This window comes from Pseudophryne corroboree, chromosome 6 (genome assembly GCF_028390025.1).
Source record: "Pseudophryne corroboree isolate aPseCor3 chromosome 6, aPseCor3.hap2, whole genome shotgun sequence".
In the NCBI taxonomy this organism is placed as follows: Eukaryota; Metazoa; Chordata; class Amphibia; order Anura; family Myobatrachidae; genus Pseudophryne; species Pseudophryne corroboree.
This window is the reverse complement of record NC_086449.1, coordinates 467,194,240-467,207,514: the sequence shown is the minus strand read 5'-3', so window position 1 is coordinate 467,207,514 and position 13,275 is coordinate 467,194,240. Positions and strand designations below refer to the sequence as shown.

The following is a 13,275-nucleotide window of genomic DNA, read 5'->3' as shown; positions in this document are numbered from 1 at the left end:
CCTGCTGTTTTATATGAAGTACTGCATGGGGCAGCTAAACGCGTTGTACAATATAAGCTGCATGTGAGATATGAGAGCCTACATTGTAAAATAAGAACAGTTATGATCTCCTTTTTCTTCCAACCCACAAATGCCCCATGGCCCACATCCTATTTTCTGATGCCATGAAGAGTTTTTTAACCAAGGTGCGTCCGCATCACATGTAAATGGTGCATTGTATGCTCCATGCTAAGATGTCATCTGCATGTCCTCAGTATCACTTGTGATGGCTTCTGTAAGATTATTCTGCATAGATAAAAGCATGATGCTGCACTTCCCAATTACTGGTCTGCATAATATACAGTACTGTGTCACCAGTTACAGTGCTGTATAGCTAAGCTGCAGCTGCCTTCTGCATCTAATTCAAATACTGCTTCAATATGATTCATTTAGAAAATATTGCAACTCCATATTTTAAAGGGAAAATTATTGTTGGCCTGCAAGGTCACATGTCTAACTCCTATTGCATACTTCCCAACATTTTAAATGCATTTCCAGGGACATGTCATTACTAGGTAGGTGCATCTAAGCTTCTCAAAAGTGATTCTGCCTAGATGTCCCCTTTGTACTTCAGAATGCATCCATGATTGTACGCTTACTGATTGGGGTCTATTCATGAAGCAGTGAAAAGTGTGGTGAAGTGAGCCAGAGTAGAAGTTGCCCATGGCAACAAATCAGCTGCTCTGTATAATTTTATAGTATGCAAATTATAAATGTTACGTCAATGCTGATTGGTTGCCATGGGCAATTTCTCCACTGGCTCACTTCACCACACTTTTCACTGCTTTATAAATAGACCCGATGCATGTCACTATTGACATTTATATGAATGGTAAAACTGCAATCCAACAAATACTTTTTTTATGTAACAATTTCTACCTTTTGATCCTGAATCTGAAGTAATTTTTCCGAGAATGCACTGATATAACGCAGTGTCTCTCAGCTGGAATGCATATGTGTTTTATCAATCGAGCTCAATCCTGAGGAGAGGTCACCTGATTGATGAGTCAGAGCCATCCCTCAATGCACATGACAGTGATTTGTGATGCAAAAGAGCATGCTGAGAAGAGGGACATTTAAAAAACCCTCTTCTCAACATGGGGGAGATGTACTAAGCAGTGATAAGAGTGGAGAAGTGAGCCAGTGGAGAAGTTGCCCATGGTAACCAATCTGCTGCTCTGTATACTTTTATAGTATGCAAATTATAAATGTTACGTCAATGCTGATTGGTTGCTATGGGCAACTTATCCACTGGCTCACTTCACTGTTTTCACTGCTTAGTATGTCTCCCCCCAAATCATGTGTCACATGACTATGGCAGCATGGCAGTTGCATAACACTTAGTAAATTGTAAATCATCAGTGGCAGCTTGAACAGGACAGTAAAGCCGGGTATACAATTTCGTTTGCGCATTCGTTCCGACATCCTCCCATATTCCCCATACACACTGAAACGATGTTAATGAAGGATGGAACGATTATGTACCGTCCTTCACTACTACAGGACGCTAATAATATCATCAGGTTTGATATGTAGCACATCAAGCCGACGACGTCACTAGCAACCGGTGACATACACACTGCCCGATATGTGGTGATGTGGGCGATATGTCGGTCTGATCTGCCAGATTGGATGACATATTGCTTATTGTCTACCCAGCTTAAAGAAAACAGAACAATACCATGGAACTTTTTTTTTTAAAGCCAATTAGTGAGATGTCAGCACATTTTTTTTTTTATTATGGGATTGCAGATTTAAATATTCTGTTTTAATAAATATTAGTCCAAAGAATAAGAATAAACACTAAAAACTGAAATAAATAAACAGAATTACATAAATTGTATCCAGTCTGTCAATACTGACAAAAATGGGCATTTTCAAAGACAAAAATTGAAAAATGTGAAAAAATTGGGACTGTCCCTGGAAATTATCCACAGTTGGCAACTACAGTATGCTAATGGAGTCACAATCAAAAGACCTCACGCTGGGTCTGGCTGTATTCTCCATGTGAATTAAACAATGAGCAGTGTAAATGTTCTAGCTTCCGTAACATAATATATTGCACCTGTGTAAAATAAAAATGTATTACAGAACCAAGCAAGATGTACTTCTAATAATATAAAATCATACCAAGGCAATCATTTTAAAAACACTTTTCCTTGGCTGTATGTATATGCTGTAATACTATATATAACATGGAGGTAGGATGGAAGCATGAGCTGCATGGACTAATAAATGAATATCATATATATGTATGATATTTATACACAACTGTGTAGCTTGCATGCATGTTCTAAAACAGTGTTTGTTATGTTACTAGCCTACATAATGATTTTGCTGTACTTTTCTTAAAACATAAAGTAAACATTAATGCAGAACTTTATTGTAGGTAAAGCAACAACATGAAAATATATACTTATATATAACTTCTATAACTGTCAGATTTGCTTTTGTTTGATTTAGTATAAAATAACTGACATATTCACAGTATTGATATTAGATATGTGTATAATTATATTTGTATATGTGTGTTTATGTGTATAGTCACTTTCTGTGCAGGATGCGTTACACATAAATTAGCACTTACAATAAAATGACAGATTTACGTGAAAAATACATGGGAAGATAAGTTAGACATACAAATGATAAAGGGCTTAATAAAAAGTAGGTTCTTGGCAATATACAGAGATACTGTATGACTTTTGACTTGCTGCTTTTATAGATTGGAAATGGCTGGTTTGAGGGGAATTGTGATAGACATCAGTAAGCCTTGTATTCAGCATGGGTGTTGAATGATTAAATCTACAACTATTTCCCTTTGTTAACAAGTTCCTGACTTTCCCAATATATGAGCAGAACTGACCACTTCATCTTCGGGCAATTGGTCCACAAATGTTGCTGACAATGGGTAGCTTTCCAGTCCAGGCATACACATAGTAACGTATTACTAGTATCTTCCTGGAGAGTGTAGGGGAGACATTAAAGTGAAGGTGACATTCCCCTACTATATAGCAGTAGTAATAATGCTGCCACATTGAAATATGTTTCTCCAATACCACCTACTATAGGCACTCTACTGTTTCTAAAGTACTCTTTATATAGCCTGGACCCTTTAGTTGGCTTTCTTTGATAGTCTAAAATAATTGTATGTAAGCACAATTTGATCATCACGTATAGAATTCTTCAGCCAATCATCTTGTGTTTAATTTCAGGTACTTTTCCATATTAGCAATGGGTTGGGATCCCTCAGCAACAGCTGCACTTTAAGCCTCCATCACTGGTAGTTCTGGTTTTGTCAGACTGGCCACTGTGTATTTCATTTACTTACAATTAGTAACTATTTTTCTTCAGCAAGTGACTATTACTCTTGTCCTGGGTCCATGACTTGTCCATTCATCTGCAGCAATACACATCTTCCTACTGTTTCATAGTTTTCTTTTTTCAAAGCATTTTTTTTTTTAGAAATGTGCTAACAACTTATGAAAACAAATAATAGTCCAGTAGACACACCATTTAAACATTGTTATAACACCAAATAAATCTTAAAGAAAAAGTCTATAGAAACAGTTACTCATGGTAATAAGACCAGTCTTTGTTCCCCATTCCATTCTGTAGACCACTAGCCCTAAAATGCAAGTAAAGTTCACAAATATAAATGGAAGATTGGCAGGAGCTTTACAGGAAGATGTCTCAGATAAAGCTGCAAGCATGGGGGGATATTTTGTTCCTACTGTATGTACAGCAGAAATTGCCATTGATAGGCAAGACTGCTGGCCTTTTTAAGTCTGAATTTGCTGAAAACAGAGAACTAACGACAAGAGATCTATTATATCATATTACTGTAACTTGCATTTTAGGTTTGTTGTCTCTCCATATCCTAACAATCCTATAGGAAACTGCATGATACACAATATATTGTTACCTTCCCCACACTGTAACAATATTATTTGTAAATAACATAGCTGGAGTTATGTTATATGTTTTTAATACAGAAGTGTCATCAGTGCACATCATGGTTACCTGATCATTTTTTGTTAGCTAGTGCTACCAGAAGTGTTATTATACATGTTACTCATGTATTTTCTTCTGCAAATATATGATGTGAAGGTCCTGGTGAGTAAATTAAGGTAAGTGAGCCAAGGAAACACAAGGGCTACACTTACTGTAGCAGGCAGTTGCCAAAATATAAGCACTTGGGAAAAGGTGACCATAGAGGGCCACAAGATATGCAAGGTGTGTGAAAAAGTCTATAAGTCTTTATTCTATCTCGGGATAAGTATAATCAGTCAGCCATTTCCACTGCTTGATAAATCTACCTCTATATAGAATGTTGTATGATATATTTCTGCTATTGCATAAATATGGATGATTTCCATTTTCTCTGACTACAGAGGCAAGTAATAGTAGCCATGAATCTCGTGTTGGTCTAGCAGAAGGTCTGGAATCACAGGAGAAGACAATTATACCACTTGTGGTCGTGTCATCCCTGACCTTTATCTGTCTTGTGGTACTTGTGGGTATTCTTATATACTGGCGGTAAGTTTCATGATTTATATTTTTTACTATGCATAATTTTCTTGCATTTTGTTTAAAAAAAATTATGTTATTAAATTAAAGTGTACCTATCAATTGGTATTACTTAAGTTTCCATAAGTGCCCACTTTCTGCTTTTGAAGTACATATAACTTGTGGAATCAGCTGAACTTTTTAATCAAATACAGTTTTCTTACAGTAATATGCTGCAATATGTAATGAGACCAGGGATATCAGCATTTAGCCCTTGGAGGCAGCTAAGCTTTGGTTCCTAGCCAAATTCAGACAGAAAGCTCAACTAATCATACATCCACTTTTAGCAGAAGAGCAGGAACACTTGTTGTACCTAAATCTATACCTACCAACTAACCCGCACTTTGATTTTGAACCCTACCTCAAGCAACATAGTAATTAAACAAAGAGACTAAAAGTCAGGGCCATCAAGGAGGCAACAGGAAGAGCCGACAGACCCCCATCACTGGGAGGGGGTCTCTCCCTGACCAAACAAATAGATAGCGGTACCACAACTGATAACTGAGTGCTGCAGAGTTCATATATCCTCTCCAGATTCCACTGCATCACCTTAGGCAGAAGGTGGCTGCACCACCAGGACCGCTTGTTGATTAAACCATATGGCCCCAGGTATGAAGGCTGTAGATCATTGGGCATATTGCTTTCAGCTATCCACTGAGATTATAGTCAGAAACGCAAAGAGAGTCAGGAAAAATTCCCAGCTCCTAGCCATGAGAGGTAGAGATGGTTCATGGTGACTGATGAAGGAGTGACCAGATGTTTCACAGACTCCACTCCTGAGACTCAGTTAAGTTGCCTGTTGCCAGGCTCTGCTCCCAAAATTGTATTTGTTCCAATGGTTGCCTCGCCCTGCAAAGGTATACACAGACACATGGAGGGGGGGGTAAGGGGGCAACAGCCAGTTTCCTAGGGTGCAGTGCACTGAGGGAATTAATGCTGTTTTCTGAGGAAATTAATGCTTGTACAATTGCCTGCATGTCCTTGGCTGCAGTGCTGTTGACTCAGGCGGATGCTCACCCCCACCACCACCTCCCATCCCCACAGTACTGGCACACATCTTAGCACACTGTATTGCTGCACTTGAATAAATTAAAATAAACATTTTCTTAAATGTCAATAGGGGCACGTGCCTACTAGCAGCAGTAGTAGTAGCATCAGCAATAGTAGTAGCAGCAGAAGCAGTAGTAGTCAGTGGTGTAACTCCCAGAGACAACGGAGACATTTGCTGCCAGGCTCCAGCTGTCAGAGGGGCTCGAAAGGATCGCAGCTCTGTACAAAAAAAGATTGTGCAGTTTATGAGTAGCTGGAAACTTACTCCTACCTAGCGATCACTTCAGTCTGTTTAGTTCCTGTTTTGACGTCACAAACACGCCCTGCGTTTGGCCAGCCATGCCTACGTTTCCCCAGCCACTCCTGTGTTTTTATCCGACACGCCTGCGTTTTTACACACACTCCCCGAAAACGGTCAGTTACCACCCAGAAACACCCACTTCCTGTCAATCACTCTGTGGCCAGCAGTGCGACTGAAAAGCGTCGCTAGACCTTGTGTGACACTGCTTCGTCTTTTGTGAAAGTACATTGCGCGTGCGCACTGCACCCCATACGCATGCGCAGAAGTCCCGCTTTTTTAACCTAATCGCTGAGCTGCGAACGAAAGCAGCTAGCGATCAACTCGGAATGAGGGCCAATGATCTACAGCTCTGCTGCTGTGTCCTACATGAGGAAAAAAGGAAAGCAGAAGTTGGTTTTAATAAAATGCACTTATTATTATAATAATAAAACTTTTAAGGGGGGTATTTATCAAAGCTTGGAGAGAGATAAAATTGTGAGAGATAAAGTACCAACCAATCCACTCCTGTCATTTTTCAAACACAGTCTGTAAAATGTAAGGCAGAAGCTGATTGCCTGGTACTTTATCTCTCACAATTATATCTCTCTCTGACTTTTGATAAAAAAAACCCATCAAGGCTCTATTTATTATCATTTGCTGCCAGCACCTAAAAATAGAGATTCCTTATCGCCACAATTAGCTTCAATTAGAAATCTTTATTCTCCCAGATGTACCATTAGCAAGTCACTGGGACGTCATCACGTGCTTACTGGAACCACTCGGGTGGCAGCACCTTCTATTTCACCTCCAGGCACCTGGCATGAACATACGCCCCTCATAGTAGTGGCAGCAGCAGTACTTGTAGTAGTAGCAATAGCAGCAGCAGTAGTAGTAGTAGTAATATTAGTAGTAATTGTGGCAGCAGCAGTAGTAGTTTCCCAATACAATTATAGTTAATAAGCCTAATTGAAGCCAAATCTATCACTGAGCAGGCACAAATTGTAGTAGGTCTGGCCTAGATATTCCTTGTTGAATTTAATTTCTCTTGTTGCTCAGGGAAACATAACTTCTGCTGGGCTGCCTGCTGGAAATATTTGTCATGCTGTTGGTCTGTTAAATAACCTGGGAGGCAGGGATGGTTTTATGCATACGCTGGGTATGCAGCTGAGTAGGGCACAGCATAGAGGAGTGCGACCTGGCTCAGTTGTGCCAGTGAAATGTGTTAAACCTGACCCTTTCTGTTATGCCCCCCTGTGCAGCGCCTGCTCAGAAACTCACCAAGCAAGCAGGGGTGTGTGCGCCACCACGCCATGTATGGCAGCATACCCAACTACAGTACTGTGAATAAATGCAATAGAAACTACCACTCCATGTAGCCCTTGCTTCATTTATTATGAGTTTCTTCACAGTACTGTACACGCAGAATAAACAACCTCTCCTTGAAGCCCACGCTGCCACTACAACAGTGGCCATAATGTGTAAGGGGCACTACAACAGTGGGCATAATTTGTATGGGGCACTACAACAGTAGGCATAATGTGAAAGGGGACTACAATGGTAGGCATAATGTGTAAGGGGCACTACTACGGTGGGTATAATGTGTAAGGGGCACTACATCTGGACTTTTCCCATGAGACCACGCTCCCTTAATTTTTTCGGGCAACAATACTTATGGTGGCGCCCTAAGTATATATTCACTTATCTAAACATTTGGCCTCAGGCTGGCCCTGCTGGGAGGCAGTGGCATATTTACAATGGGTGCAGTGTTTGTGGTGCACATGGGCCACACAGCACACCCTGTACCCATTTATTTCAATACTTACCCTCCAGAGTCCTGCGCCAGTAGCAGCAGCATTGCTAAAATCAGAGCCGGCCCTAACCAATATGATGTCCTAGGCAAGATTTTGTCTGGTGCCCCCTAGCACCACCGCTGGTTCCGCCTCTGACCTTCCACCTCTTTCCCAGCACCATCACCCTTCACCCATAGCAGTCCTTATTTTGGTGTTTGTACCCCCTACATTTTAAATAGGAACATTTGGCGCACAGCCCAAAAAGGGGTGTGTTTTTGCTGGCAAGGGACATGGCCACACAATAGTAACCCCAAATCAAATTACGCCACACAGTACTGCAACTTTATTCACATTTGATCATGCGATAGTGTCCATAATTCACATTACATCCACCTGTAGTATCACTTTACCTTATAAACGTTACTCTTCACAGTAGAGCCCCTTATTCACATTACATCACAATTGCTCCTTATTCACATTACACCACACCCTATTGCTCTTTATTCAAATTACATGACACAGTAGTGCTCTTTCTATAGACAATGCCACATAGTAGAGCACCTTATACACATAATGCCACACATTAGTAATGCATTTATACACATAATTCTGCACCGTAATGCCCCTTACACATATGAGACACATTATTAATGTCCTTATAAACATAATGCACCTTACACATTATGACAACCTTTATTAATGCCCTTTTACACATAATGTCCCTTACACATATGCCGCACATTATTAATGCCCTTATACACATAATGACACACATTGTGCCCCCTACACATTTGTTGCACATTATTAGTTCCCCTATACACATAATGACACACATACAGTAGTACCCTGTTACACATATGCTGCACATTATTAATGCCCTTATACACATAATGACACACATAGTGCCCCTTACACATATGTTGCACGTTATTAATGCATTTTTACATGACACACATAATGCTCCTTACACATTCCGAACACTACTACACAACCAACCACCTCACATGCACACAGCACTCACACTGCCGCTAACACTGTGACCTCTGCCTCTGATTGGATACAGATGTGTCCTCATAATTCTTGCCTCAATGCAAACGTCGGGCACCTTTTTTTATGAAATGTATCTTATTTGCATTGCTGTGTGGCTAGGATGCACAAGCAGCTTCTGCTGATTAAAATGATATGCAGCATGCATATATACTGTGTGAGACTGTGGCTGTATCTGTATATGAAATGCTACACACAGAATATAGGCATGTTGCACATCATTTTAATCAGCAGAAGCTGCTGATGCCCCTAGGCATATCAAATGCCCTAGGCAATTACCTAGTTTGCCTATACCTAAGGCCAGCTCTGGCTGAAATCACCAGGGAAATGGTGTGTGGCCATTTTTCAGGAGACCTGCACATATACACTAGACTATAGTTTGCACATTTAGTCTCCTTTTTTGAAGTGCCCCTGCTGGGAGGGGGTGGGTTTCAGACCAGACAATGGGGGTAATTCCAAGTTGATCGCAGCAGGAAATTTTTTAGCAGTTGGGCAAAACCATGTGCACAGCAGGGGAGGCAGATATATCATGTGCAGAGAGAGTTAGATTTGGGTGGGTTATTTTGTTTCTGTGCAGGAAAAATACTGGCTGCTTTATTTTTACACTGCATTTTAGATTGCAGATTGAACTCACCACACCCAAATCTATCTCTCTCTGCACATGTTATATCTGCCCCCCCCTGCAGTGCACATGGTTTTGCCCAACTGCTAAAAAATTTCCTGCTGCGATCAACTTGGAATTACCCCCAATATTCCTGACTGAATCAATCACTTTTCTATAGTAACTAAACTTATAAAAAGTTTATTTCTCCTTTCAGAAGCAGTAACAAATGTAATTTGCAGTATGGACCAAAATGCAGATGTAAAACTATTGGAAAATGCTAGCACACATGATTTAACCATTTAGATTTCTGATAAGTTAATTATTTTGAAAGCTGTCCTCAGGCCTAAACAACAGCCAATGTTAACAGGCGAATATACGATACTGTACTTGCATGAAAAATCTATAAACCCAAATAACCTACCAGTATACTTTTGAAGTGTCAGAGAACATTCAATCTTCACACAGATAGGGCAGTGGCCAGCAATCAAACTCATGACCAGTGCTAATCACTGTGCCACCATGCTGGTGAATTAATATATTTAGCACCCAAAATGATAGTGTAGTAACAACATAAATTAACTCCACCCTATACTGTATATGATTTATAGTTATTGTAGTGTTATATGATGTTTATAGTTGTGTATAGTTATGTTACATTATGATTTCAATACAAAAGTGTGCCAAGATGTACATTTGGCTCTCAACTATACTAGAAAGTAATTGCTTTGCAAACATTACTGGGTTCCACTCTGGTCATTTTAAATGTTGAGGAATGCACATTTAATGCTGATTTTTATTTTTATTTTTTTTTAGCTGCTAGAATTATTAACAATGTAGAATTTTTCTATATTGTTGATTGATGGGATCTAGTGTACATTTGTGTGTTACATGCCAATCATCTCTTGTTTCATTTTAATTTGAGTGACAATTAGTCATTCACACTTAACACATCTTCATGATATTGTTCACCTCTTACACCAAACAGATGGAAATATCTACCTACGGTATTTACAGAGCCAGATGTTGAACATTAATATTTTTTCAATGTCTTTTTATTTATTGTTTAACTGTTTGTTAAAGGATGTGCACACTGCTTAATCTCAACATTTTAATTATTGAATTGAAGTAAAGTAGTGAAATGTTGGTGTTTATTAAATTAGCCTCAGTTATTTTGACTAAGGAAATAATGCTAATAATAGAATCTAATAAACATTTGTTTTGTTACAGCAACATTATGTTACTAATGCATAATAACAAAATCGATTGATACAACTGGATACAAGAAGCAGAATGCCTACTACTTTAGATCAGAAATAAAATAGTTACTAAGGACATGAAATAATATATCTAGACTAGTGGTTCCTAAACTTTCTTGAATCACAGCGTCCTAGAGTATCAGCATTTTTTTCACTGCACCCCTAAGATAAAAGTTTTTTTATTGATACATTTTGGGGGAAAAAATACATTAAGTAAATTGTTCCTTCCTATCATCCTTATTGTCAGTTACGTGGTGGTGTACAGTTGTGCTTCTGATTGTCCACATGTTTTATGATTGGCAGCCACTAGCACTTGTTTTGCCTATCACTTTGACCATAAATAATTTGATTTGTTTCTGGACCACCAACCTGAGTTAAGAGCCTCAGGGCACCCCCGGGTGCCAAGGCACACAGTTTGGGAGCCACTGATCTAGACCACAGGTTCTCAAACTCTGTCCTCAGGACCCCACACAGTGCATGTTTTGCAAGTTTCACAAGTGGAATAATTAGCTCCACCTGTAGACCTTTTAAAATGAGTCAGTGAGTAATAAATACACCTGTGCACCTGCTAGGTTACCTGGAAAACATTGATTGTTTGGGGTCCTGAGGTCCGAGTTTGAGAACCTATGATCAAGGCATTTCAAGACCTCATAATATATTTAACAATAGTCATTTAATAATTATTCTATGAGGTTAGCACCATTTACAAAGCTAGAAAATAATAATTCTTGCCACTGTCATAAATCTATTTTTGTTGTTCCCAATTAACAACTAATGGGCCCTACACACTGGCTGATTACACTGACAGATATGAACGATCTCGTTCATTAATGAACGATATATCGTTCATTAATGAATAATATAACGTTCATATCTTTCAGTGTGTATGCATGAATGATGTGTGGCCCCACGTATGTTCATCGTTGGTGCCGGCTCGTTTATACATGGATGCCAATATGGACAATCTTGTCCATATTAGCATACAGGGCTATGGGGCTGGATCACGGGTGGGGGGGGGGGGGGAGTGAAGAAACGCCACTCCCCCCGACACACCCCAAACCCCCCCCCACTCCCTGTCGCTGGGTTGGCCATGTCGGCCATTGGGTACCTCGGCAAGTGTGCAGGGCCCTTAAGTCATTTTGCCCCTTAATGTATGTAATAATAATATTGCTCTCAATAAAATTAAGCATTCATTTTGCCCTCTAATATACAAATAAAATACTATTGCCCAATAAGAGAGTTATTGATGATACATACATAATGACTGCTCTAATAATTGGTGTATTGAGCCTCCTCATATCCTGATTAGCTACACAGCTATAGAAGCTTTTCAGTGATTTCTCTTACGTCCTAGAGGATGCTGGGGACTCCGTAAGGACCATGGGGTATAGATGGGCTCCGCAGGAGATATGGGAACCTAAAATAACTTTCTAGTATGGTGTGCACTGGCTCCTCCCTCTATGCCCCTCCTCCAGACCTCAGTTAGATCTTGTGCCCAGAGGAGATAGGGTGCATTACAGGAGCTCTCCTGAGTTTTCTGTAAAAAGAATTTTGTTAGGTTTTTTATTTTCAGGGAGCTCTGCTGGCAACAGACTCCCTGCATCGTGGGACTGAGGGGAGAGAAGCAGTCCCACTTCTTAAGAGTTAAGGGCTCTGCTTCTTAGGCTACTGGACACCATTAGCTCCAGAGGGAGTCGGAACACAGGTCTCACCCTGGGGTTCGTCCCGGAGCCGCGCCGCCATCCTCCTCACAGATGCCGGAAAAAAGAAGCCGGGTGAGTATGACAGATCATAAGAAGACGTCAGACGGCAGAAGACTTCAGATCTTCATGAGGTAAGCGCGCAGCAGGTAGCTGCGCGCCATTGCTCCCACATTTACACACACACATGGCACTGATGGGTGCAGGGCGCGGGCGCCCTGGGCAGCAATAAACCTCGTTTTTAGGCAAGAAGCATGTAGTTAGGCTGCAGGGCAGTAAACTACGAATCCCCGCCATTTTTTTTCAAAATCTCGAGCTGGATCGAAGCCCGCCGCGCGAGGGGGCAGAGCTTGATCCCTCAGCACTAACCAGCGCCATTTTCTCCACAGAGGCTGCAGAGAACGCTGGCTCCCCGGACTCTCCCCTGCTGAGCATCAGAGGGCTGAAAATAAGAGAGGGGGGCACATATTTAAAGCGCAGTGAGTAGGGAATTCTGTATACATTTATATGTAAAAGCGCTATCTGGGTTTTTTTTTCCCTGGGTCAGTTGGCGCTGGTGTGTGCTGGCATACTCTCTCTCTGTCTCTCCAAAGGGCCTTCTTTGGGGAATTGTCCCCTTATAGTTATATCCCAGTGTGTGTGTGGGGTGTCGGTAGGTGTGTCGGCATGTCTGGAACGGAAGGCTTATCCAAAGAGGAGGTGGAACAGATGAGTGGTGTGTCTCAGTCGGCGGTGCCGACTCAGGATTGGATGAATATGTGGCATATGTTAAATGCTAGTGTAGGTTCACTGCATGAAAGACTGGACAAAGCAGAGTCCAGAGCGTCGGCAGGTAATCAATCTACAGATTGTGCCGACTCACAGGACCCGTCGGGGTCTCAGAAACGTCCCTTCTCACAAATAAGGGACACAGATACCGACACGGAATCTGATTCCAGTGTCG

The 13,275-nt window shown here is 40.8% G+C and overlaps 1 protein-coding gene across 6 annotated transcripts in view; it reads left to right on the top strand.

Annotated features, from left to right (window-relative positions):
* The window catches only part of PTPRZ1 (protein tyrosine phosphatase receptor type Z1), a 368,376-nt gene that overhangs the window by 285,543 nt on the left and 69,558 nt on the right, over positions 1-13,275 (top strand). For 4 of the 6 annotated variants that reach the window (XM_063927198.1, XM_063927197.1, XM_063927195.1 and 1 more), the window contains one exon: positions 4,431-4,575. In XM_063927198.1, coding sequence (XP_063783268.1) covers positions 4,431-4,575 — 145 coding nt within the window. Of the gene's footprint in view, positions 1-170; positions 186-4,430; positions 4,576-13,275 lie in introns of all 6 variants that reach the window. The other 2 variants (XM_063927193.1, XM_063927194.1) reach the window with 1 other exon arrangement.